This window comes from Myotis lucifugus, unplaced genomic scaffold (assembly GCF_000147115.1).
Source record: "Myotis lucifugus unplaced genomic scaffold, Myoluc2.0 scaffold_1044, whole genome shotgun sequence".
Taxonomy (NCBI): domain Eukaryota; kingdom Metazoa; phylum Chordata; class Mammalia; order Chiroptera; family Vespertilionidae; genus Myotis; species Myotis lucifugus.
This window is the reverse complement of record NW_005872092.1, coordinates 85,156-110,522: the sequence shown is the minus strand read 5'-3', so window position 1 is coordinate 110,522 and position 25,367 is coordinate 85,156. Positions and strand designations below refer to the sequence as shown.

At 57.8% G+C, this 25,367-nt stretch overlaps 2 protein-coding genes across 6 annotated transcripts in view; one reads left to right on the top strand and one right to left on the bottom strand.

The window, feature by feature from the left end:
• Nucleotides 1-42: 42 nt before the first annotated feature.
• LOC102427113 (tubulin-specific chaperone D-like) lies at nucleotides 43-5,517 on the top strand. 2 transcript variants are annotated; one of them, XR_002827318.1, is made up of 5 exons: nucleotides 43-165; nucleotides 2,184-2,273; nucleotides 3,592-3,701; nucleotides 4,708-4,792; nucleotides 5,268-5,517. XR_002827318.1 is itself a non-coding variant. In XM_023747905.1 (4 exons), exons 1-4 carry the CDS (start codon nucleotides 70-72, stop codon nucleotides 5,280-5,282), a joined length of 306 nt encoding a protein of 101 aa, XP_023603673.1. In that variant the 5' UTR covers nucleotides 55-69; the 3' UTR covers nucleotides 5,283-5,517. The 2 variants fall into 2 exon arrangements, 1 of the variants encoding a protein (XP_023603673.1); XM_023747905.1 differs by lacking the exon at nucleotides 2,184-2,273 and having other exon boundaries at nucleotides 55-165.
• Nucleotides 5,518-6,003: 486 nt separating this feature from the next.
• B3GNTL1 (UDP-GlcNAc:betaGal beta-1,3-N-acetylglucosaminyltransferase like 1) overlaps nucleotides 6,004-25,367 on the bottom strand; it is a 29,721-nt gene continuing 10,357 nt past the window's right edge. Inside the window, exons 5-14 of one of the 4 annotated variants that reach the window (XR_002827317.1) lie at nucleotides 24,796-24,861; nucleotides 21,703-21,798; nucleotides 15,913-16,008; nucleotides 13,968-14,092; nucleotides 13,447-13,570; nucleotides 9,853-9,988; nucleotides 9,671-9,739; nucleotides 9,238-9,312; nucleotides 7,292-7,401; nucleotides 6,004-6,403 (exon numbers count right to left, since the gene is read on the bottom strand). Coding sequence is in view for 3 of the 4 variants with exons in the window: in XM_023747902.1 (XP_023603670.1) it covers nucleotides 7,321-7,401; nucleotides 9,238-9,312; nucleotides 9,671-9,739; nucleotides 9,853-9,988; nucleotides 13,968-14,092; nucleotides 15,913-16,008; nucleotides 21,703-21,798; nucleotides 24,796-24,861 (744 nt within the window). In the remaining variant the exon portion in view is untranslated. Of the gene's footprint in view, nucleotides 6,404-7,291; nucleotides 7,504-9,237; nucleotides 9,313-9,670; nucleotides 9,740-9,852; nucleotides 9,989-12,827; nucleotides 13,349-13,446; nucleotides 13,571-13,967; nucleotides 14,093-15,912; nucleotides 16,009-21,702; nucleotides 21,799-24,795; nucleotides 24,862-25,367 lie in introns of those variants that run through there. The other 3 variants (XM_023747902.1, XM_023747903.1, XM_023747904.1) reach the window with 3 other exon arrangements.

Genomic DNA, 25,367 nt, shown 5'->3' with positions numbered 1-25,367 from the left:
GGATCGAAGTGTCCCGCTCTCAAAACGCCCTCCCTTTCCCTCCCTCAGGGTGGCCCCTGGGCTCACGGCATGTCCTTTCCCTGCAGGGTGTCCGTGCCGCTGCTCAAGATGCTGGACCAAGATGCTGGCCAACGGCTGCTTCGACATCTTCACGGCAGAGGAGGAGTGAGTATTCATTTCTTCCCGCGTCGGCTGCTTCACCGCTGAAAGCCTCGTGATTCATCTTTTAAAGAAATAGCGATCAGGCCAGAGAGCAGAATTTTAGGGATAATTTCCTAGTGTGTTCAGGTCGGTTTCTACATGCCCTGTAAATGCCCCCCGTGAGGCTGGCTGGGCAGCTGCGGGGGGAGCAGTGATGGGCCTGTGGCTGTCGCAGTGGACGGAACGGAGGCCAGCTGGGTGGAGGCGCCAGGTGTGGCATCTGTGGCCTCTGCTGGTTCCTCTCAGGTTTGTTTGGGACTTTTTCCTCTTTGCTGTTCTCTCATGGTCACCCTGTCCGTCTAATTTTCAGTATTGCTCTCTCTTCCTGGACAATTCCAAGGACTTGGAACTAGATAGGTCCATTTGCATTTTTAGTTGTTGTTTTGTTTTAGTATTTGTTACCCACAGTTTTACTACTTTTTTGTCCCTCATTGCTCCCAAATCCCTATCTGGGGTCTTGTTCTTTCTGCCTAATGAACATTCTTCAGAATTTCTCCTAGTGAGGTCTGCTGGTAAATGCTTTCTCATTTTCATTTGCAGTGTTTTTCACAGAACTCTAGGCAGCTGTTTTATTTCAGGACTTAAAAAATGTCTCCTTGCCTGGTTGGTGTGGCTCAGTGGTTGGAGTGTCAGCCTTGACATCGAAAGGTCACAGGTTCATTTCCTGGTCCAGGGCACATACTACCTGGGTTGAAGTTCAATCCCCGGCCCTGGTCGGGGTGGTCAGGGTGTGTGCAGGAGGCAACCAACCAATTGGTCTCTCTCTCTCTCTCTCTCCCCCCCCCCCTTTTCTTCCTCCCACTCTTTCTCTCAAAAAAAAGTCAGTGGGAAAAAATACACTCAGGTGGGGATTAGCGTGTACACACACACACACACACACACACACACACACACGTGTTTCCTTTATTCCGACGCCTCCTGTAACTCTCGGCGTCACCTCTCTGTCTCCAGGGGTGGGGAGCCTTTTTCCTCCGAGGGCCACGTGGATATCTGTACCATCATGGTGGGCCGCACAGAATTACCCACGTAAACATGACCTCTGTATTTGGGCAAACACTTAACTTGCCCCTAATGCCTTGGCAGGGCCAGACCGAAGGATTTCTTGGGCTGACCCGGCCCGCGGGCTGGACGTTCCCCGCCCGGTCCAGACGCCTGGGCCTTCGGAAGCAGGCTGGGTGTTTCCTGCCCCTCGTAAGATTTCCTTCTTGGCTTCCCTGTAGTTACTCTTCTCATGTGCCTGGCTGTCAGGTTTTCTGCATGTGTCTTAATAGGGATTTGTTAAACTCAGCTCTGTGGTTCCATTGGTTTTCATTTGTTCTAGGAAGTTTTTAGCTGTCCATCTCTTGGGGTTTTGTCCTCGGGGCACTAGCCCCCCCCACACACCCCCAATTCTCGGGGATCCCACCGTGCCTGCTGCACCCCTGCACCGGCAGCCGTTCCTGCCTTTGCGCCATCGCTCGGGTCTGTCTACACCTGCCGGTGTCTGAGACGGGTCATCCCGGCCTCGTGTATTTGTGCGGGACCTGTTTTGGGGTTTTGTAGTTTCCAGGTGTCTCCTCGCATCTGGTTTGTTTCCAGATCGGAGGGGTCCCTTACGCTTCCCTGCAGTTCCTGCCGGGCCTGCCCTCTCCCGCCCGCTGTCTTCTGTGTGGCTCTGGGCTGCAGTCCTCATGGGGTTCCCACGCAGTTTCGTTTCCCCATGGGTCTCATTACTTGTGGTCTGGATGCTGCGTCTGAAATGTCGTGTGAAAGGAGCCTGAGGCCTGAGAAGACGACGCTGCAGGCGGGACTCCGCTCCCCTTGCAGGCGTGAGAGGGCAGCAGCCAGTGGGAAGGGTCTCTGGACTGTGAGGTCCCCAGCGGCTGGGCCGCCGCACCCGCTGGGCCAGGCTTTTGCTGCTGCCTGATGGGCACTGGTCGCGCGTCACCAGAGCCAGTGAAGGTGACCTGGTCATCACACCCCTGCCTGTGCTGTCCTTGCAGCCACCCCTTTTGTGTGAAGCTGCTGGAGCTTTGTAAGGCGGAAACCAGCAAGTCCAAGGACGTCCAGAAACTGCGGTCCAGCATCACCGTGTGAGTCCACGCAGGCTGACGCAGACGGGCTCGGGGAGGGGGTTGGGAAGCCCTGAGGCCGTGTAGAGTCCTGAGAACCAGAGGGAAGCTGTAGCCGTGTCCCCAGCCCTGACCGCGCGTGACCTTGGCCTGAGGGGAGGCGGAGCGTCCCGACCCTGGAGATCTAGACAGATGGGGACAGTGGTCTGGATGCCTCGATCTGCAGTGATTGTGGTGACTAAACGGGAGCGCCACCCCGAGGCCTGGGGTCAGCACGGCTCTGGCATCTGTGCCACCGCGGGCGGCTGGCTGGGCCGAGGCCGCTCACTGTGCGCTGCCGGCAGGTTCTGTGGGATGGCGCAGTTCCCCGGCGGCGTGCGGAGGAAGGTCCTGCTGCAGCTGCGACCAGCAGCCCACCCTCGGGGTTTCCCAGGGACGTGCGGCTGCGTGTTCTGCTCGCGGGTGCCGGTGTCGCGGGTGCCAGCGTCGTTGCGTGTTCTGCTCGCGGGTGCCGGTGTCGCGGGTGCCGGTGTCGCTGGTGCCGGTGTCGTGGGTGCTGGTGTCGCTGGTGCCGGTGTCGTGGGTGCTGGCGAGCGGCCACAGAGCGGGCCCTGGTCCAGGTGGGACGCTGCCTCACTCGCCTCCTGAGACAGCAGGGGGCGTGTGGTGGGGTGTCCTCCGCTGTGTGGACCCTCAAGTCTCAGGAGCAGCAGCTGCCGTGTGACTTTCACGGTCTTTCTGGGGGGCGGGTCCTGCCCTGGAGGGGCAGCAGGTGATGCACAGTGAGGCCCTACCCCCCACACCTACCCCGACTGTACCCCCAGGAGGCCCTGGGCGGGGGGTCCTGGAGCTCCACACAGCGAGTGATGCCTTCACCCAGAACTGCCCACTGCAGGGTCAGGCTTCCTAGAAATCCCTGCCTTTGGCTGAAAGGATGCTCTTCAGGGAACCCACACGTCACCTTTACCTAAGGGTGAACGGAGCCCGCACCTCCAGCAGCACCCGTCAAAAAGGCAGGTCTCGGGCCACCGACCTGCTGGCTTACACCCTGGGGTGGCCCGGGATTGGAGCCCCGGCTCTGAAATGTCCCCACGGGGGTCCTAGGGCAGCAACAGGTGAGACGTGTCCCTGTGAGGGCAGGTCTTTCAGGAGGCACGTCGCCTAGAACGCGGCCGGCCTGTCAGGCTCCGGAGGGACCGCAGGGGCCAGGGGCCTCGTGCTGTCGTGGGGACGCGTGCGGTCACGGCCAGGTCTCCCCAGTTAGGACCGAGGTCAGCACGTCCTTCAGGCTTCAGTCAGACTCCGGGGTCCCCCTCTCACTAATGCTCTGTCCAACCAGATCCGCAAGACGACAGCGAGCCAGGTGTACGAGATGCTGCTCACCTACAGCGGCGTGGTGGGCGCGGACGTCCTGGACGAGGTCATGGCTGTGCTCAGCGACACCGCCTGGTGCGTGCGCGGCTCCTCCCCTTCTCAGGACGCGGGTCGTGCCAACCTCCCTTCCTGACCCCCCGTCTCTCCCCAAAGCCCCCGAAGGGAAAGGGAACGGGAAAAGCGAGGCTCCCAGCCCTCGACGGCCTTGGCTCTGGGTTTGAGGCGGCCGTGGTGGCGGCGGTAACAGGCTTCTCCCCGCTCGTCCAGCTCAGGCTCTCCCCTCGCACCCAGAGGGCTGTGCCTGCCACACGCGGAGCAGCAGGGCGCCTCCTGGCTGCTCAGGGGCGACATTTTCAAAGTGAAATTATTTTTCTCACGTGCAAATTTTTAAAAAGTCCTTATTGTTGAAAGTATTACTACATATGTCCCCTTTCCTCCCACTGACCGCCTCTAGCACCTCCCCCCACACTCCCCTCCCCACCAAGTGCCATGTTTTTTTAAGTGAAATGGGCAAATGTTTTTGCTTCTCGTTGGGCGCGATGGGCACTGGTGCACCCCAGCCTGCTGCACGGGGCCTGGGCTCCTGCCCAAGCTGCAGTGTCAGACGCAGTGGGGTACAGTGTGGGAGGCTCGTCCGATGCGAGGATGTGCTGTGTCCGTGTGGCGTGGCTGCAGCGGGGGCTGCTGTGCGCAGCCTTGCCTCTGTGTTGGGCAGAGGGGGAAGGTTCTTCCCTATAATTTAATCCCTTTCTGTTTAAAAAAAAAATTCCCCAGCCCGGCCAGCGTGGCTCAGAGGCTGAGCGTCGACCTATCTATAAACCAGGAGGTCAGGGTTCGATTCCCGGTCGGGGGCACATGTCCGAGTTGCGGGCTCGATCCCCAGTGGTGAGTGTGCAGGAGGCAGCCGATCAATGATTCTCTCTCATCGTTGATGTTTCTATCATGTCTCCCTCTCCCTTCCCTTTTCTCTAAAAATCAATAAAAGCATATTTTAAAAAATAAAAACTAAGGTTTGTGGCAGGTTTGACTAAAGCGAGTGGGCCTTTCTCGCAGCTGAAGCCAACCTGTCCTCTCCCCACAGGGACTTGGAGCTCCTGCTCGTAAGAGGCCATCGGAACCGCCTGTGTGACCTCCTCGGGGTGCCCAGACCTCAGCTGGTCCCCAAGGTAACTGCACGTCCCCCTCGGGCAGCGCCAGGGACACCCGGGGTCCTTTCCGGGCCAGGCCTCCCAACAGCTCCGACGAGCTACTGTCCTGAGCTCCAGCCTAGACACCTGGGTCCTCCTGGCTTTCAGGACCCTGGAGGGCAGCACCCACATGGCAGTCCCCCCGGGAGCCTGGTGCAGGGCAGGTGCGGATCTGTCAGCCCCCAGGGGACTCGGGCAGAGGTGGCAGGAGGAGCGTGGTGACACTCCTGCCTCCTTGTGTACAGGCCACGCAGGACCAGCTTCCCGAGTAAATGTGCTTTTTCGTTTTTATTAGGAAAATTTTGCACTCAGATGGGTGTGGTCAGGGAGCACAGGTGTCAGCTCCTGGGATGTCGGGGAAAAGGCTCAAACTCGGTTTCCTGAGGGAAGCAGGGCCCAGAGGGGCGGGCGATGGTGCTGGCCGTCCTGACTAACCCTGTCGTGTGCTCTGCAGCCTGCTGTCCGCTGAGGCCAGTCCTGGGAGCCGAGTAGCGCTTGTGCCGTCTGCTGGGAGGAGCCGCCAGATGCCGCTCAGGACAGGAAACCTGGTGCAGGACCCCGGCCCTGGCTGAAACGTGTGCGGAGGAGTCGTCACCACAGGCGCTCTTTATTACGGGCGTCTGCGCTCTAGTGACCCCATGTCGGTGCTTTTGTCTGTTTAAACTCGAGTCCACGTCTTATAAAATCACGTGCTGAGCAGTCTATGTCTGTCTGACGCTGTTGTGAGCGAGGGTGATGGGGGGACAGCCTAATGGGGGCATAAACTGGAGGCCGGCGAGAGTCCTAGGCTCCCTCCTGCTCTGCCTGCCCACCTGAGTCTAGGTGAGGGGTCTGGAGGGAATCCCTGGCTCTCACAACCTACCCTGCAGCCAGAAGCGGGCGAGAGCAAATGATCACACGTGTGCACCTGAGGGCTGGGAAGCAAGAGAAGCTGGGACCCTCTGCACGAGGGGGAATGACCAAGGCCTCCTCCCAGAAAGGCGCGGCCAGAGCATCCCTGCCTCAGGCTCCACCTGGTGCTGGGGTGGAGGGAGGAACGCTCCCCTGGCCCCACAGCTCGAACATGAGCCCCAGACAAAGGCAGACGAGCAAAACCTACTACCCCTCTGAGAGAAGGCTGGCTGGTCCCCACAGAGAATTTAAAATGTAAGCTCACATTCCAGAAATTTTTAGAATCAAACCCCAAAAGATACGAAATATAAAATGAGTTTATCAAGAAGAGCTTCAAGACAAAATGCTCCATGGATTAAACAACCTCGTGGACACCGCTGAGGAGAGAACGCGGACAGGAAGACCTGCAGACACTGTCGGGAAGAACAGCCGGGAAACGTGTAGGCAGAGTCAGGAGACCCTGAGAGGAGGGACCTGTGTCCCGGGGGCTGGGATGGGGACCGTGCAGGGGCCCACACTTGTTGGGAGGCAGCCGTCCTCGATGCAGAGGCCCAGCGGTCCACACAGGACGGGCTCCCCCGCTGGCTGCTGTGCACACGGCGGTGCCCCTGCTGCCCGAGTCCCAGCAGCCGGAGTCGGGAGGCTGGATCGGCTCGCCCTGGTGCTGAGGACACGACTCCACGTGGCAGGACTGAGCGCCTAGTGGAAGGGATTCAAGAACGAGAGCAGTCAAGCCATAGGTAGGACGGGCTCTCCAGCCTGTGGCTGGTTTTTCACTGTTGACATCGGGGCTGGATGGTTCTTTGTTGTGGGGACAGTCCTGTGCAAACCCCTTTCCAGGTGTGACAAGCTGTCTCCTTGTGGGTGGACGTCAGCAGCAGGAAAGGGTTGAGTGGAAGGTCTCAGACGTGAGGAGGAACGCGGGACCAGGAGACCCCACATTTAGGGAAAAGCTCTTTGGGATTTGTTCTCCTGGCCTGGGTGGGGCCACTGGGAGGGGTGGGGTCCTAGGACTGGGAGGCTGAACGCAGACGATGCCAGACCAGCCATCCAACCTCAGCTCCTGCCCAGTGCCTGCAGCAGCCCGTCCATCCCCGGAAGTGGGCAGTGAGTGCCAGCTCCCCTAATGTTTGCTCCATTTCCAACTGAGACCAGAGGAAACCAGATGTGCCCCCCTTCCCGCCACAGCCCCCGGCAGGCCCTGAGCCCCTTGCCCTCTGCTGCCTGATGCCCCACCACCGGGCGCTGAGCACAGCTGTTCTCGCCGGGCGGTCTGACTCCCACCCGTCTCCTGAGGTCAAGCGCAGTAGCTGCACCCCAGGGTGCTCACTTTGACGGATAAGCACACGTCCACCCAGACGGCGCCAGATGGCAGTGCCCACACGCAGGCACTCCACGTGGCGAATGTTCTCCGAAGAGGCCATGGTGTGTGGGCACGTGTCAGGTGCCCGGTGAGGGTGTGGATCCTACCCAATCGGAACACACCCCTCCTGCCCCCCCTGCCAGGTGAAGGTCTCCCACTCGGGGTCTGCCATTCCCACACGGCCACATGGCTGTCCTTCCCGACGGCCCCCGATCCCTTGTCACCTGCAGGACTCCATGGCTGCTGTGGCCTGTCAGCTGAAGTGAAGGAAGTCCCGGCCCTCCTGCAGGTGCAGCGACCTCAGGTTGTCCTCAAATGCACCCCCAGTAAGGTCCTGTGGGAGGAGCGGCAGGTGGAGTCCCCACAGAGCCTCCCTCCTGGGTTCAGGGCCCCCTGTGGCCACCTGTCAGGAGGTCCACTCTGAACTTGTGCTGCACTATTGGGAGTTGGGGGGCAGGACAGGAAACAAAGCGAGAGGCCACAATCACCTATAGGATGGGTCACATGGGAGGTTGGGGTCCTGAGAGACACCCCTCCCAGCCCCTCCCTAAGAAGGCAGCTGACCCCACTGCAGGGACTCGGGGACAGTCCCTTCTCACCCCTTCGTCCAGGGCAGAACCAGGAGCCCCCATCCACCTCTTCTGCAGGGGACACAAGTGGGAGGTGGCCCCTGGGGACAAACTGCCGCTCACCCAGCTGCTGACGGATCCCCCTGCCTCCCGCTCTGCCTGCCCCTGCAGCAGAGAGGGCCAGGACCCTGCAAGGAGGGCCAGGACCCAGGAGGCTGGCTCTATCCGGAACTTGCATGTGATCCTACACAGTCACAGGTTACCCCAGGGGCGGGCGGTACTTGGGGGGCAGGTTCCTAAATGCTTCAGCGTGGCCTGTTCAGGAATGCTGGCTTTGGCCAGGCCACGTAACCCCAGCCCTGGCCCTGATCCCTATCCCCAAGCCCTCTTGCCCCCGGGGTCTCCCAGGCCTGTCTCTCATCCCAGACCCTTGCTGCCTCCATAGCCTGGCTCCCAAAGACACAGCCGGCACACCCGTGGGTCCCTGGCCTCGGGCAGACGCGACAGGGACGGTGCTGCTTGGTTACCACGCTCGTTCCCCTTGGTGTCACGCGCGGGTCAGGCCCAGCGCGGGAATCGGCCTGGCTATGCCCACCTGGGCCGTCATGCTCCCCCTCCTCCTGCGACTACTGGGCGCTGCTACACGTATTAAATGACAACCACTCTGATTCTCTCATCATTGATGTTTCTCTCTCTCCCTCTCTGAAATCAATAAAAGTATATTTTAAAAATAAATGAAAACCACTCTACTTGGAAAACATCTGAAATGTCCAGATCCTGTCCTCCACTTGCTGTCCATGCTCAAACCCCCCCTCTTCCGATCCCGTGCTGCTCCTGGGATGTTACAGGAAAACTGGGCTCCGCCTGAGTGTGGCCCAGGGGTCGTGGGCAAGGCTGCCAGCCCTGGGCCTGCAGAGGGGCCAGCGGGAAGGCAGGCCTGCTCCGGACTGGAAGGGCCTCCTGAACAAGACTCTGGTGCAGTTGGATGCTTCCATCAGTTGACCTAGCCCGTTAACAGCACGAAAAGGCCAGCCCAGCCGGCGTGGCTCAGGGCTTGAGCGTCAACCTATGAACCAGGAGGTCAGGGTTCAATTCCCGGTCAGGGCACATGCTGAGGACGTGGGCTCGACCCCCAGTGTGGGGTGTGCAGGATGCAGCCGGTCAATGGTTCTCTCATCATTGATGTTTCTCTCTCCCTTCCTCTTTGAAATCAATAAAAAAAAAATTTTTTTTTAAATGAAAAGGCCAGACAAGCCAACAAAGGGTGATGACCCAGCAGGTATGGATGGCGTCGACGCTGTCAGGAGGCACACGGTCCCACAATAAAGGGAGAAGCTGCTTAGAAACCACAGGAGAGGGACTGCCCAGTCAGTACAGGAAGGGGCTCAGGCTCATGGTGTCCTGAGCAAGAACGTGCATCTTAAAACCAGTGAGAGCACCGCACCATCTGGGGAACTGGCTCTGGGTGTCCCCTGGCCTGGCCACTTTGTGGGCATCAGGCTGTCCTCCCAGCACAGCCTGGGAGCCAGCTCCTAAAGGCTGAGCCGCCTGGTGATCCAGGGTGTGTCCCAGCCCCACCTGCCCCGCAGCCCAGCACTCACCAGCTTCACGCAGATGACGAAGGGCGGGCGGGCGGCTCGGAAGTGCAGGATGGGCACCCGGGGCTTGGGCTTTTCCTGAGACAAGAGGGCGTGGGCGTCGCTCCTTCTGTCACCTGAGCCCTGTACCACTCCCAACTGCACAGCACAGGCTGGACCCGGGACCCAGCCACCCTGCCCAGCCACCTCACAGCCACCGCGGAACCCACCCAGGTAGGCGGTGGGAGACCTGGACCTGTGAGCAGGGCTCTCCAGTGAAAAGATGGGGTGGGCACAGGTTACACTGGGACCCCCCCAACCCCCTGCCCCAGGAGTCTGAGGGCTGTGTCTGTCCAGGTGGCCTGTCCAGGATGGCGTCTCAGAGGTGGACCAGGTGTAGTGTGGCGACCCGTGCAGGACCCAGCCCCCAGCTCAGGGGCGCCAGGGGCCTCCACACCTGAGAGTCCTCGTAGCAGTAAAAGCCCTTCTTGATCTTGTTCTCGTCTACGTCGCAGAAGGCAACCACCTGGGGAGGACATAGGACGCCAGCCTTGGACAGTGGTGGGGGGTGGGGGTAGAGGTGGGGACAGGGGTGGGGGAGGGCGCAGGGGAAGGGGGGCCGGGGGAGGGGGCGCCCACCTTGCGCCTCGCCCCTGCTGTGAGGCTGCGGTAGAGCCGGCGGCCCTGCTTGCCTGCGTTCCAGATGGTGAAGGTCGCCCAGTGTGGCAAAGCCCGCTCTTCCAGGAAGCGGACTCGGTGGGTCCAGATGGTGGCCCTGTGGAGGGAGGCTGTGACCCTTCCAGCCCCACCCAGCCTGCCAGGCCCCTCGGTTCACGTCCCCTCGGTACGTATGCCCTGGTCTTCGTCACCTGGGGCAGTGGCTTGGTGGGCATTACAGGGGGTTACAGAGTGCTGACTCCCTAATCCTGGCACTTAGCACCTCATTTCAGAAAGAAACACACAAGCTACACACACTCCAAGCCAATTACACACCACGCAGGCCTGGCCACACAACACGCAGCTTTGCCAGCATCCAAGAAAATGAAAGAAGCCCGGCTGGCGTGGTTCAGTGGTTGTCGACCTATGGATCTTCGACTCCCAGTCAGGGCACATGCCCAGTGACGGGCATGAAGGAGGTGGCTGATCAATGATTCTCTCTCACCACTGACGTTTCTATCGCTCCCTTCCTCTCTGAAATCAATAAAAATATATTTTTAAAAAAATTAAATGAAAGAAGTTTCTAAGGACAAAAGAACAGTGGACCGCATGCAAGTGAATTCTAGCGAATGTATGGTGTCCTGAGCAAGAAGTCCCTGTTAACACTTTTCCTCTTTCAAGTCAGGAATGCGGGTGGGACAGCTCAGTGTCGAAAGGCACCGAGTGGGGCCCTCGGTTCCTGCGTTGGGCAGAAACAGGAGGTGCCCTGGGGCCCTGCCAGTGGGGGGCACCCTGGCTCTTGTCTTCCCCACCACAGGGCGAGCAGGTGAGAAGGGGCTGCAGACACGGGGCCTCCCCACTTCTGGGACTTGAACTGCTTCTTTCTAACCAGCCCATCTTCTTCCATTTGAGGTACATACTGATGAGACGCCCACCAGAATGCCCACAGTTTTGTGGACATTGACAAGGATATGAAATGGCCCAGACCAGGTCTCTGAGCAGATCAGTACTGCCAACCAGACGGCTCAGAGCCTCGGGGGTTGGGGTGGCATGGGCCCGCACGGGACCGCACCAGCCCTGGGGCTGGCGGGAAGGCTGCCGAGGGAGGGACAGAGCCAAACGGCTCAGAGGAATGTGGGCATTAAACGACCTCCCGGTGTCTCTGGAATCATCTCAGGGTCTCTGTCTGAAAGTACCACACGGCTGAGCTGACAAGACTGAGAAACTGCCACGGACACATGTGCGTGGGCACTTCCTGCCCTGGCCCCGTTCCTCTTCCAGAGCCGTTTTCACACTCGTGCCCTTCCCGCCCCTGCCTGCTGGGACCAGTGTCCTCACCCGAGGGCAGGGCAGCGCAGGGGCCAGAGCACTGGTTTCCCCAAACCCACAGATGAGCACTTCCAGAACTTTCTGGGGAGGAGGGGCAGTGTCAAGGGTAGCCTGCACTGGGCACAGCAGGCCCAGAGTTGGAGCGGGAGGCAGAGACGCCCAAGGGACAAGAGCTCAACTCCAGTTAAGCAACATGCAATTTTCAGAAAGAATAAGCAGAAAGCTACCGTTTACATAACATTTCAAAGAGGTTAAGGGTATTGTATAGAGAAATTACACACAGTGAACGCGTGAGGAAGTGGCATGGTGGCCGCTGGGCAGGAGACAGCCTGGGGGAGCGCGAGGGGGCGGGGTGGGCCAGGCTTTATTAGACTTCCCTTCCTGCCTGTTGGTGTCTGAAGTATGTCAGTGACCGGTAAATGATGTAAGTGCTGACCATTCTTAATTTAATATACAAAGGACCAGAATTGGCGCCCACTCAAAAGAGGGCTTTTGGGGCGAGAGTCTGAAGGAATCCAGTTCTTGACAAACCTCAGGGCATAATTAAGCCCATTACGCTGGGAGGTTTCCCACTCACAGCGCAAAGACTTTAATCCATACAGAAACTAACATGAGATCACTTCTTTCGTGTTGTGGGTGGCAAAGCCTCGTGCTGCAAAATGGGGGGGAGGTCCCAGAATAAAAGACAAGTACGGCATGCAAACAGGACGAGGCCACAGCACTGCTGCCTGGTCCCTCCCCGATGCCCGGGCAGCAGCCACACCGGGAGCCGGAGAGCGCTGTGGTCACTGCCAGATGTTTTTAAATTTTAAAGGAAGTGTAACTTACACAGTGAAGTGCATGGATCTTAGGTGGTATCCTTTCTTTCTGAAATCTTTGGTAGAACGTATCTATCAGTAAACCCATTGAGCTTGGCTTTTCCTTATGGAAAGTTTCAAAATTACAAGCCTAATTTTTAATTTTTATTTATACTATAAATATCTCAGATCTATAGTGGTCTCCTTCATTCCAAATATATTGGTAACCTATATTTTCTTTTAAAAATCAACCTTGCTAGAGATATGTCAATTTTATTGATTTTATTTTGAACAGTTGGTTTTGCTGATTTTTTTGGTATTGACAGTCCCCCCCCCCCTTTTTTTTAAGTGTTTTTCTTTCTTTTTTTAAAAAATTGATTTTTAGGGAGAGGAAGGGAGAAACATCTATGTGAGAGAGAAACAGTGTGCCCTGACTGGGACTCGAACCACCACCCTTTGGTGTAGGGACAATGCACTAACCAAGCCACATGGGCCAGGGCTGTGCATGTCAATTTCACCTTCTTCCACTGTTCATTTCTATTTTTCTGTTGACTTTGAGTTTATTTTGCTATTACTTTAGTAACTTTTAAAGGTGGAGACTCAAATAATTGCTTAGTATCTTCTAAGTTTTAAAAGCCATAAAATTTTACTAAAAACTACTTTAGCTAAATTCTACAAACATTTTAATTTTCATCAAATTGAAAATTTTGTGATTTCCTTTGTGATTTTTTTCCCCTTGGTTGCTCAATTTCCAAGTATTTTGGCTTTTCAAAATGGCTTAATAATTTCTAATTTAATTCTGTGTGGACATGAAACAGATCCTGTATGATCTCGATTTGAAATTTATTCAGATTTGTTTATTGATCCAAAGTACTGCCTGTCTTGCACGTTAGCAGAACGTACACTCTGCAGTTGGGTAACGTGCTCCCTCCATAACTGGCAGGTTGGGTCAAGCTGGTTGACAGAGCTGCTCAAGTCTCCGGCATCCGCACAGACGCCCCATTTCTATCTGAGACTGAGGCAGAGTCTCAGAAACTCCAGCTCTCACTGTGGGTTTGTCTGCTTCTCCCTTGAATTCGGTGAGGTTCTGCTCTGAGTCAGGTTCATGACAACAAACCCAATGGCGCTTCCCTGAAGCTACCGTGTCAAATGCAGACACCACCAGGACGAGGACCAGGGCCTGTCCAGCTGTACGTTCTCGCGTTGAGCAGCACCTCCAGTCAATGCGGACGTCGCTGCTGGGACCCACACACGACACACAAAGTTGGCATCGCACCCACGTGACCATGACGCGGTGCCCGTGACCTCAGTGTAAGTGGACATCACACCTCCCAGGACAGAGGGTCCCACACCTTCCAGGGAAAGGAGGACAGTCGGCTCGGCTTCCGGAAACCCAAGTGCGGGTCCCCGCCTCGCGCTCTTGGTGTGCAGAGGGTCCCTGACGACTGACCTGTCTGGAGTCCCCAAAAGGGAGCAGCAGCATGATGGTGAGGAACCGAGGGACACACCCAGTCATGTGAGGCCCATGTAACACGCACACATATATGTGACACAGACGGAACACACGGTTCGACCTAAAGAAAGACACTCTTCCTTTTCCCAGCCCACCTGGGCCCGCACCCCTCCTGCCCGTCCCAGCAGCCGGCCTCCCTCGCACGCTGGCGCAGAGGCTCAGGCGGCCTTGGAGCTGGGGGACGTGGACTGTGCCTGACGGGGGAGAAGGGAGGCAGGGAGGGGGCTGGCTTCCCTGTGATGCCCAAGTAGGGGTGTGGCTCAACCACTGCCCACCGAAGCCTTCTCTCGGTCGGGGTGAAGGAAGAGGTGCCCAGCCCCCTGCAGCCACGTCAGAGTGTGCAGGGCCCACCTCGTACGCGTGAATTCCGTCTCAGTTCACCTCACACTGGACCCTGGGCCACAGCCAGCCCCCGGAGTCCACAGCACCCCACCCCGCCCTGGCTGGGGACTGCGTACTCAAGCACGGAGTGCGTGGCCGCGCCGGGGTGGTAGCGGTAGAGGAGCAGGCTCTGGTCCACCCGTCCGACGCCGCCGCCCTTCCTGAGGTGGTTGTAGAAGAGCAGCAGGTCCTCGGGCACGCCCTGCGGGGAGGAGGATGCTCACCACCCGCACCGCAGTCCAGTGCTTCCCCCAGGCATCTGGTCCTCAGGCCAGAAGCGGGGAGGCTGCCAGCCACCGGCCCACCTGGATCCCTGATGTCACAGCCTCTGACCACACGCCCAGCTGCCCCACCCAGCAGGCGGCATCACTGGGCAAGAGCGATCACACGAAGCTCTTTAAGACAAGAAGGAGCCAGAGGGGAGGAGCGTGGCAGCCTGGCCAGGGGGGCAGACACCCTGCCTCCCCATCACCGCCCGTCACACGCCTCCCAGCTGACCCTACAATCCCTGTTGCTGGTCCATTGAGACACGACCTCCCAGGGGCAGGCACTGGGCTCTGACAGGTTCTCCTGTCTTGTGAGACAGGTCCACTCCCCCGAGTCTGGACAAGATAAGGAAGGGGCACCCCTCCATCCGCTCGCCGGGCTCAGACCACGCCTGGCTCTGGTCAGCACCTCTGTGCTGACAGGGATGGGGTTGGCTCCCTTCGTCTCTAAGTCCCAACGTGGAAACAGGTCGTCCACCGGGATCAGAGCTCAGCAGCCTCTCGGGCTGGTGCCTGTAGGGCGTGTGGCAGCGCATGGGCTCCTCCCGCCCGCGTGGATTTGGGAGAAACGGCAACACAGACAGAGCCCGGTGCCCTAGAACCGTGACTGGTTCGCCTCCAGGACAGAGACGGGACCAGGTGACCCGCGTGCCATCAGGCGTGGTGGGGCCACCGGCAGGAGCAGCACAGCGGCCGATCCTGGGACCGGGGCCGGGCATGGCAGGGGGCTGGGCTACCTCCCAGGCAGCACTGCTGGGCAGCCCCTGGGGCTCTGGCTTTTAACCTGAGAACAGCCCTGACCCTGCAGAGCATGTTTGTGGCCGTGAGGGACTCCCCAGCTGGAAGGCGGGTCGGGGGTCAGGGGTGAGGCTCCTGTGGGCGACGGGCACTGGGGGGGGAGTGCTGGGGGGAGGCAGAGGGGTGCTGGGCGGGACCAGGGAGGGGCAGTCCACGTGGCCCCCATCAGTCAGTGAACTGTCGGCCCAGAGCCAGAAGGGCTGTGGCCAAGGTCCCAGGGCGGATGGTGGAGTCTGGCCTGAGTCCCCGTCCCTGCTTCTGGTCTGGGGTCTCCAGACCCCCAGGAACCCTGTTCCCAGAACTCCCGCCACCCCCTACACCCAGGCCCCCCGCAGTGCCGGGGGCAGGGCATCAAAGGTCAAAACAGGGAAGGCCTGAGGGGCCTCGGCACACCTGGTCCACCCCCTCCAACCTGGAGAGAGGAAGTCATGTCCTCAAAGCCCATTTCCCAGGAGGGGTTAAGGGGAAGCACACTGATTAACCCCGAGGTTTACTTTGTAATGGGGTGCAGGAGCCTTCACCCTAAGATGGGCTGGGGAGGAACAGTGCGCAGGCCAGCAGCAGAGGCTGGAACCCAGTGGGTGCAGCTCTGCCCAGCGTGGCTGCCTCCCACGGGGCTGCCCCCTCCCACTGTCACCCACCACCCACATCCACAACAGGATGAGGTCACCGGGGCCCGGGCCAGGGCAGGTGTGACGCCCGCAGCCGCACAGAAATCCCTTGCTTGTGGCAAAACAAACACGGTGCTGGGCCCCAGCTGCCCCCGGAGCTCAGCAGAGCAGCAGCGCTGGGGACCGCCTCAGAGGTGCTTCCCTGACCCCGATCCCTGGACTAGGTCGTGGCGCCTACAAGCATTAGGGTGGGGTGGGGGGATGGGGGGGTGGGGGTCCCCAGTCTGGGGAATGACAGCACCAACCCCAACCCCAGAGGAGGACTCCACAGGGGGACCCACACTTACCTGCCCGCCCTCGTCGAACGGGCCCACGTGAGAAAACCATGCTCGTGAGCAGAACCAGGTGGGCATGACCACAGTTGGGCCATTGGAGGTGAAGACCTAGAACAGTTAACACTGGAAGCTGTCACAGCGCCTGCACCTCACCCCCGAGTGTCTTTCGGGGGCGACGGGCTGCTCTGCGCGTCCTTCCTCTGCAGGTGCAGGCCCGTGGGACTTTGCTACGAGATCGAGTGTCCAGCCCCCGCGCAGGGCAGAGGCAGGAGCTGGGACATGGGTAGCGGGGCCCAGCCCACCCCAGGTTCTGTTCCCGGCAGATGCTCACAGTGTTTGTTAAGGAGCCTCCCCCTGCGTTTGATCGATGGCATCGCTTGTCTGAATATCACAGGGAACAGAACTAAATGGCATAAAAGGATCGAGATGATAACTAGGAGTTTAGACGAAATGGACAAATTCCTATCGAAGGGACTCAAGAGGAAACAGAAAACCTACGTAAATCTGTACAAACAAGAGCCTGAACAGATGTGCCTGCGCTGGGGTCCTGCCTGGGCTGCCGGCCGAGTCCTCCTCGCTCAGCACACATTTGCCAGAGAAAAGGAAGAGGACTGGGGGCCGAGCCCAGGTCCCCGCACACGCTCAGTGGCCCTTATTCCGGAGGTGTTCTGGGCTCTGTGCTTTCATCTCCAAAACCATCTCCGCAGCTTCCCGTTGTGGGAGGGAAGGGACGCGCGAGGGGAGAGGGAGGAGTTTCTCTGAAGGTGCAACACAGCGGATGAAAGCGACTGCAGGTCTCCCACATCCACGGCCTCCACAGTCTGCAGATCACACGTCATCGCCCAGAGCACAGCACCTGTCGCTTCTCAGGGCTGCTTCTTCCCAGACATTTCTGACCGCGTCTTTCTCTCTCAGTCTCATCGACCCCCACCCCCAACACTACCTGAACAAGCCAGAGCAGTTTCCAAAGCATTTCGTAATGTTTCCCTCCATCAGAAAAAGAACAAAGAGAGAGGGCTTCTGTCCCAGGACATTTCTCGACCTCCTGCCTCCCTCCAAGCTTCCAGGTGGGCATGCAGGGCCCAGGGCTGTCTCTCTGCTCCCCGCTCGACCTTTCCATGGACGGGCACCCGCGTCCAGGCCCAGTGCACACCCAGCACCATGTGACACAAGCTCGTCTCCACACCCGACATTATCTGAAGGGTGATGGGAACGAAGGAATAAAAATGGAACAAAAAAGCAAAGAAAGCACATTGGAGGTGATTTCTTTAAGTCCAGTCAGAGGACAAGTTGGCCTGACCTGGTGGTTTCTTTCAAGCTTTTCTGTGTTCTTGCCTTTCAGGTGGTTCATTGCTTGTCCAGCCTTCTGCCTCCCAGCAGGCGTTACGTCCAGCTCCCCCCTCGCATGCTCAGGTGCAGCCGAGCACCTGGAGGAGCCAGCTCTGCCGCAGCCGGGCCTGAGCAGCCTGAACGAGCAACAAATCCGGACCAAGAACCGCCCCACTTACTTCAGGAGTCCGCGGCCATAGCCCCCGACCAGACCTCTGACTCTTTGCTGTTGTTTTCCTCACCCAAAGGCATTTTTCCCATTGATTTTTAGAGAGTGGACACCAACAGCCCGGCTGTGCACCAATAAAACTTTATGTACAAAACAGGCAGCAGAACAACCTGCCAACCACGGTCTACCTGGTAAGGGGTGGGCCTTTGGCTTCAATTTAAATGAAAACTGTTTGACTGCTGAGCCTGGAACAGGCCAGCGCCCCCCTCTTGTCTCCCTCACTGCTGGGGTCTGTGAGTAAATGAGGTGCAGAAATAGCCCCCAGATCTCAGGATTCGTGGAACCCAAATGAAACAGGACCAAGAGGCATAAATGCTCTTATGCTGATTTTTTTCATTCTTTCATGTTTAGGTAAATAATGGGTAACTGAACCTGTTGCTCAGATGACTCAGGGAGACTCGAGCTCCACGCAGGCCCAGCAGAGGGCACCCTGGGCCGCGAGGAGGAGCGGGAGGAGTGGCCTGTTGGACATTCAGTGTCAAAACCAGGCCCCAGGCCAAACACAGACAGGCCAGCAGCTCCCTTTTCCTGGGTCAGCCCCCTGCGGCTTCCCCTGCGGTGGACAGAGCCGGGCAGTGGGCCTCACTTCGGGCTGCCCCCCACCTGTCATCAAAGCCACGCCCTTCCCTCCAGTGAGGCTGCTGGGACTTTCGAATCCTTTTCGATTTTCGCCTTCTCTTCACTCTCAAGCTGTCACTCCCTGTTTGTGTCACCAACTGAAAAATCAGATAATCCCGTTTCTTAGAACTTTGTCAACAAGGGCTCCCATGTGAGGCCTCTCGGGCCCAGGCGCTGTTCTGGGAACCCGGGAATTTGGGGCTCTCCCCTGGTTTTATGCCAACAGAAGGTGCACTTCGCAAAAGTGATTTGTATGTAGTTCTCAATCCTTGAAAGTCTATCCCAAGATGTTTCAGATGCAGAACAAACGGGAACAAACCCCCTATGCCACCGGCAAACCTGCCGTGGCCCTTGAGGAAGGCGCAGAAGGACGCGTGGACGCAGCAGACAAAGGGGACCCCTTTCAGGAAGAGAAAGGACGGACTACGGGCTGCACATGCGCTCGGTGTTTATTCACAAAGGAGAAGCCTGGAGTCAGAGAGTACGAGCAGTTAGAGAAATTCACAGGCCTCATTAACTGTGTCTCTGCAGGAAGTGATAGGATTCTTACAGAGAAAGAACAAAGTTTACATGACTCATTTCCAGATTTCTGTGGCTTATTATCCTTATTTCTAAATTCTAATTTGTTGGAAGACTATCTTCAGATAGATAACAAGTTTTCCAGGATTCTGACATTTAACACCCACATAGCAACAAGAATAAACTTTGATGTGAAATCCAAAACCTATGGCTTCTGGATTTAATAAAGGCACGGCCATTAACAGTCAGTTCCCCTTCTCAGTGGTGTTAGGGGAGGCTGGTGAGCACTCTACTGCACCAGGTGAAACGTCGCTCGTTCCTATTGGACCTGCACCACAGACACCGCTTTAAGACACTCCCGTCAACAGAGAAAGTGAAGAAAACGACACAGCTGCACCATGTCAGAGCACAGTCAGATTTTAAATGTCATAAATGCTGATTGGTTAGAGTTAGGTAAAAACCATTGAGCTTCAAGGACAAACTTTCTAGAAACAGACACATGGAGATCAAAGAAGAGTGAAATGTCCTGGTTTTACACAAACCAGCGGGTTCCAACCACTGTGCTCTGGACACTGCCGGACCGGGGGACCGACTGCGGGATGTCACCCATGCACGCTGCAAGGTGCCATAGAGCAGTCGGCCCGAGGCTCTGGGTGTTGGGCTTAAACCCTTGCATTTTACGGAAGTAAAACAGGGCCACAGAGATCACCCAGCTGATGGAAGGCCTGGGGCCTCCAGGGCGGCAACTGGCCCCCGGCACCCGCTCCAATCTGATTGGAAACGCCTGACGGGATCGAGACACCAGTGCCCTCTCAGCAGGCCCCCTGCTGACTGACCTGCAGTGTGGCCTCAGCCCTCAACCTCAGGGCCAGGACGTCGGAGAGGCCTTCCAGGGCCAGCCGGGGGCCCCTGGCTCCCATCATCACCGCTGCTGACCCCACAAGGTGAGCTGACCTCTCGCCTCCACCCTGCTGGCACCGTGCCCACTCAAGAGCATCCTCTCAAACTCTCCTTCTCTCCTGGGTCCTCCTCGGCAGCTGGTCACCATGGCCAGCACATCATCAGGCAGTCTGGGACCAGGTGACCGGTACTGATGAGGTGAAACACCGTGCCCAGAGCTCTAGGAGAGCCCCCAGGCGGAGCCTGAGCCCAGCCTGGTCCACGTGGGCTGGGAGCTTTCATGGCGGAGCTGCCCTGCCATCTGCAAGGACGAGCCGCCAGGTCGAGGAGCACGAGGAGGGTGTCCGTGCTGTGCCTGGAGCCCACGTGACAGCCCTAACCACCAAGGGGACTATACATAGGAGATGACTGTAAGGTAGGGCCCTAACCCAAGGTGTTCTCACAAGAAGAGGAAAGATGCTGGGACTGAGCACAGAGGGGATGGTGTAGACCAGTGATGGCGAACCTATGACACGCGTGTCAGAGGTGACACTCGAACTCAGGTTTTTGTTGATTTTTCTTTGTTAAATGGCATTTAAATATATAAAATAAATATCAAAAATATAAATCTTTGTTTTACTATGGTTGCAAATATCAAAAAATTTCTATATGTGACACGGCACCAGAGTTAAGTTCGGGTTTTTCAAAATGCTGACACGCCGAGCTCAAAAGGTTCGCCATCGCTGGTGTAGACTATGAACACGTGCGGACCCACTTGGTGGCGTTCGCCTGATTAAATCGTGGTTTTCTGTAACTAACGGCTGAGAAATGACTTCGTTAAGAAATACTGTCTTCAATTTATCTCGAGAAACTTCAGACGTTAAGCTCCCTGACCTGCTAAAGAAAACGCCGTGACAAGCATTATATGTAACTGTTTCTGTGATGCAGGATGGGGCAGGCTCCTGTACGCCCTCAGCCCAGACCTTGTATTTCTGGCTGAGGCGGTGCCTGCTGCGTTTAAATTACACCCTCTGTGCGTAGTTACAGTTTTTGCCTGAGTCTCATTTTACCAGAAAATCAAATAGGTCAGAAGTCCAACTCAGCAGCTTCATCCCTGGGTGACCTGCCAGCCCGCCTGCCCGGCAGCCCCGACTGCCCGAGGACCACTGACCTGGCAGCTCTTGCCAGGTCTCCTGTGCTCCCTTGTTCAGGAAAACAGGAAAAGAACCCATGAGTGCATGTCCTGAGGGTGCGTGCACGATGGGCCCGTCCTGGAGTCGTGAGCCCCACGCCCCTCCTGGCAGAGAAAGGGCCAGGTGCTGGTGCTGCCACCAGGGCACGCTCTGCATCACGGTGACTCGGGGACGGGACGCAGAGCCAGAATCACCAGCAACTCTAACCTCAGGAGAAAATGATCATACACATCGTCCCTTACACCGAGTTCCAAAATTCAGTTTAGTAAAAAGCATTTTTCACACGGCAGGGCCACGGGAATAGCTGTGTGAGCTACATGCCAGGGCCACGGGAATCGCTGTGTGAGCTACATGCCAGGGCCACGGGAATCGCTGTGTGAGCTACATGCCAGGGCCACGGGAATCGCTGTGTGAGCTACATGTCAGGGCCACGGGAATCGCTGTGTGAGCTACATGCCAGGGCCACGGGAATCGCTGTGTGAGCTACATGCCAGGGCCACGGGAATCGCTGTGTGAGCTACATGTCAGCATCGGGCCCCCCACACGGGCAGGGGTACCTTTCCAGGCTTCTGGAGCCACGTCCTGGGAGTGGGTGGCTGCCCCCCTCCCCCGCCAGCCGTCCCCAGCAGCCCCACACCCCTCACAGGTGGTTTCCAGTTTGACTTCAACCCAGGCCTCTTTGCAGCTCAGAACCAGACCTGACCCCCTTCAGGGCAGCCCCACCCAGATGCTGCACCTCAGCTTCCAGCCCCAGCCCCGGCAGTGTGTCCATCTGACACCACCCTCCACCTGCCCAAAGCTTGGCCCTGCCCAGCCACACCCCTGCGCTCCACCCAGTCCCCCTCTGGGCTGCTCTGCCCCACTCCCAGGCTCCTGCCCTCTGTCTCCTCTGAAATGCTCCCCCTTCCCCAGTGAGCGCTGGCACACCCTGGGCGTGGACAAACAGGTGCTAAAGGATGAACCAAGCCCCGGCTGCCAGCATAAGCGGCGCCTCTCCAGGGAGTGTGGCCAGCTCCCAGGCTGGGCAACAAGTACCTGAGTGAGCAGCTGCTCAGGCGCCAGCTGGTTGATCCAGCGCGTGTACCGCTCCGTGGAGTTGGGGGGCTCTCTCCTCACTTGGCAGCCTATGATCTGTGAAGCGGAAGGGAGTCTCTGTGAGTTCCTGGGTGCACACACCGGTGTGTCTACCTCTCACCTGGCACCAGTGGCACCTCTGGGCCGGGTTAGGGAGAGCTTCTGGGAACAAGGAGGAGGAGGGACCCTGCTGCTCTGCCCACAGCCCTGTGCACGCGAGGTGGCCTGTGTCCTCTCGGGTGACAGGTGACGGGTGACGGCACACAGGGGCCGCACACCAAGGATTTCACCCTCAGAGACTCTGATGCTCCAGGGCCGAGGCCGTGTGCTCGCTACAGGGCCTGCGCTGGCTCATCTGTAGCCCGTGGTGGTGCTGTCCTTGCTTCTGCTCCACATGGTGCTGCAAAGACAGAGGGGCCCAGCATCCCCTCGACGCGGGGCCGCCGGCAGGATGTTCACGAGCTTATTGCTCGTGCTGAGCTCCCTGGGAACTCGCTGACCTCGGAGACATCCTACCAAGGGTCCATCTGTCCCAAAAGCCGTCAACATGGGCTGGGAGTGCTCCAGGATGCTGCCCTCCTTGGCAAGGTGCCCTGCACCCCAGCTCCGGCCCCGTAGCTGATCTCTGCTCGGAAAGGTTCAGTACGTGGCCACAGTGGGGCTGCCTAGTGACGCCCACACATTCTGCAGAGACTATGCAGCTGCACCATTTGTGGAAGCCACCACAGGGCCTTGCCTTCACAATGAAGTGGCTTTCTTGTAACCTGCTCTCAGAAAACAGTGGCCAAGGGCAAGCATACACTTAGCATTCACTTCATTCTTTCCCAACTAAATATATGATACACTCGACAAAACCACCAATCAGCAACCGCAAATTAAGGTTTTGTAGGTCATGATTAAAAAAAAAATCCAACCCCACAGTAACGAGCTCTCTAAAGCTGCTTTGTTCTGATGCAGCCAGACCGTGAGGACATCCGTCTCCACCGAAAACCTGCAAGGCAGGAGCTGGCCGCACAGAGCAGCCCCAGCCGCCAGCCGGGAGCACTGGCAGGAGGAGGCAGAGCTCCTCCTGAGCATGAACTCGAGTAGATGGCGAGCAAGAAAAGCTCAGCCCTGAACTTTGTAGAAACGCAGACCAGGGTAGTTTAAGTGAAGAGCATGAGGAACAGACGCAGGCTGCCTTCTTCCAAACTCCTTGTGTCCCAGGCCTCGTGGTCCATCTGAGTCTTGCCTGCAGGACTAATTACTTGCCCGAAGTAAGTTCATTAAGGAGCTGATCGTGTTTGTTTTCAGTATGAAAATGAAGAAGGTGGACAGCAGCTCGCTCTCGAGAGCGCCCACACGGGTGCCAGGGGCCGTAGCAGCTTCCACGTGGGCCACATTTCAATGCTAGGAACCGCGGGGTGGCAGTCACTCGGAAGGAAGACACGGCGACCCCATGAGGACGGCTCACCCAACTGCTCAAACACAGCGTCGTCCCTGCGGGGCGGGGCCGTGCCTGTGACTGTCGCAGGGTCACACGATTAGCGTGGACAGGCAGAAGCAGTTAGCTTGGCCGTCAGTGCGTTAAACTCGGAAAAGCTGGGCTGCTCCTCCGGAGTCGTGCCACCTGCAATTCCGTCACACCTGTCAGACCAGAGAGAAACTTCTGCAAACCTGCAGCTGCACTGCCCTGTGGACGACCTGTGAGCAGAAGTCCATCCAGGGCTTCTTCCCACTCCTCTTCCTCTTCCCAGCAAACGAGCGAGACCACAAGGCGTGTGCATCTAATCTCTCCTTTCACGTCACTGGGGCTGGAGGCCAGTCTACTGACCCCACGGAGGAATCCAATGATGCCCGATGACCAGGGCCTGAAGGTTGCAGGTCCAGCCCACTGTCCGGAGCTGGACGATGTACCCACGTGGCTCCTAGGAGCAGTGACTGTCCCAACGCTGTGTCCAAGCATGTTTTCCGACTTCTTTCCCAACCAGGAAGTGGTGAGACATGACATCTTCAGTGCAGTGGGCACCACCATCACTGACGGCTTCGGTGACCTGCCACACTGGAGCTTCGGGACCTGTTCCTTCCAGGCCGGGGGGTGCGGGGGGAGAGGGGTCGGATGCTCTCCACAGTGGGAGGACCAGCACACTCAGCGAGGAGCACAAGAGGGAGTGTCTGAGGACGGGACGGGGCCTCGGCCGCCTCCCCGCGCACGGCTCCTACAGGGAGAGGAGCCACACGCCGCCGAGGAGGGGCCCCCGAGAGTGCCAGGAAGATGGTCCTAGAGAGCCTGGCTCTGGGGCCGACAGGGAAGCTGCTCTAGAGAGAACACGACTGAGCTACCGGTGGGAGAGGGACTGTTAGGCCCTGTGGTGACACAGGAAGCTCTCAGCCTCTGCGTTCATGTCCAAGGGGCACAGCTTCAAAGATGCTGATCAAACAAAACAGAACAAAAATCCAGAGACCCTCTGTACCCACCAGAAGGCAGCAAGTGCCACCCCAACGAGGAGGCATGTCCTCCTTCACAGGAGAACACCTGCAGGCCTCACAGTGCCCTGGGAGGGCAGTCCCACCGTAACCGGCCTTCCACCCAGGAGGACTCCGAGCTGAAAGGCTGTGCTGCTCAATGAGCACTGACCCGACTCGGGGGGTTGTGCTCAGGGCCGTGATTCTGCATGTGTCTCCGGAGAGCCACCCAGGCAAGAGCCTGCACCTGTATCCGGTGGGGCCTCCCTCCCACAGGCAACATGACCCTTCACATACACCTCTGAATGTGCCAGATAAAATACACAGGTAACATGAATTATTTTTCAAATTGTGCCCTTGTTTTAATAATTACTGTCACTATCTTCCCATTTCCCCCAAGACCACACCAGGGGTATCATAAACACTGCCTGTGAGAATTTGCACGTTAGGTATTTGTGTGTGAACTTCTTATGGTTTTAGCCAAATGAAGTGTTATCAGTAATAAGCAGGTCTCTTCTTAACAAGAAAAACAAATAAATAAAAGAAAAAAGCTGTGATGACAATCTTATCAGAGGCAGTGAAAACACAGAACCAGACGTCAGCACTTACGCTTGTTGGGTGCCGGACGGCGGCTTCCAGCTGCAGCCTCACCCTCTGAGGCATCATCACGTCGTCCTGCAGGGAGGAGCCCACGTTAACTCACGGGAAGCCACAGACACAAAGGGAAGAGGCAGGCAGCCCCCAGCAAAGCGGGCAACAGACCAGACAGGCAGCTCAGACCCTGCCCAGTGGACCAGATCCTGTGGGTCAGCACTGACCTAGCCACAGCCTGCAGCTCTCGCACGCTGCACAGGCAGCAGGCGACCCGGCCGCGCAGGCAGTGTGGCGGGCAGCTGGGGAGGGATGGCTGCAGAGGGACACTGCGTAGAGGGACAGGCTCACAGTGCGGCAGGGGAGTGAGCAGCTAAAACACAGCGTCCAGCTTTTCCACCCTGGCCTAGGACCCTCTTCTGTCTCAGGGCGTCCCTGCTCCTCCAGCTTTTAGAAGGGAACTTAGTTTTAGAAAGAGTGTATGTGAGAAAACCAACAACATACTCAATAGGGAAAAGTTCCAGCTCTCCATCTTGAGACGGGGAAGGAGACAAGAATGGCCATGCTCACGACTGTAACAAATTACTGAG

Coding starts and splice junctions, on each gene's coding strand:
- LOC102427113 (XM_023747905.1), top strand. CDS start 70: ATGTCCTTTCCCTGCAGGGTGTCCGTGCCGCTGCTCAAGATGCTGGAC. Junction 166..3,591: donor ATCTTCACGGCAGAGGAGGA/GTGAGTATTCAT, acceptor CTGTCCAACCAG/ATCCGCAAGACGACAGCGAG. Junction 3,702..4,707: donor GTGCTCAGCGACACCGCCTG/GTGCGTGCGCGG, acceptor CTCTCCCCACAG/GGACTTGGAGCTCCTGCTCG.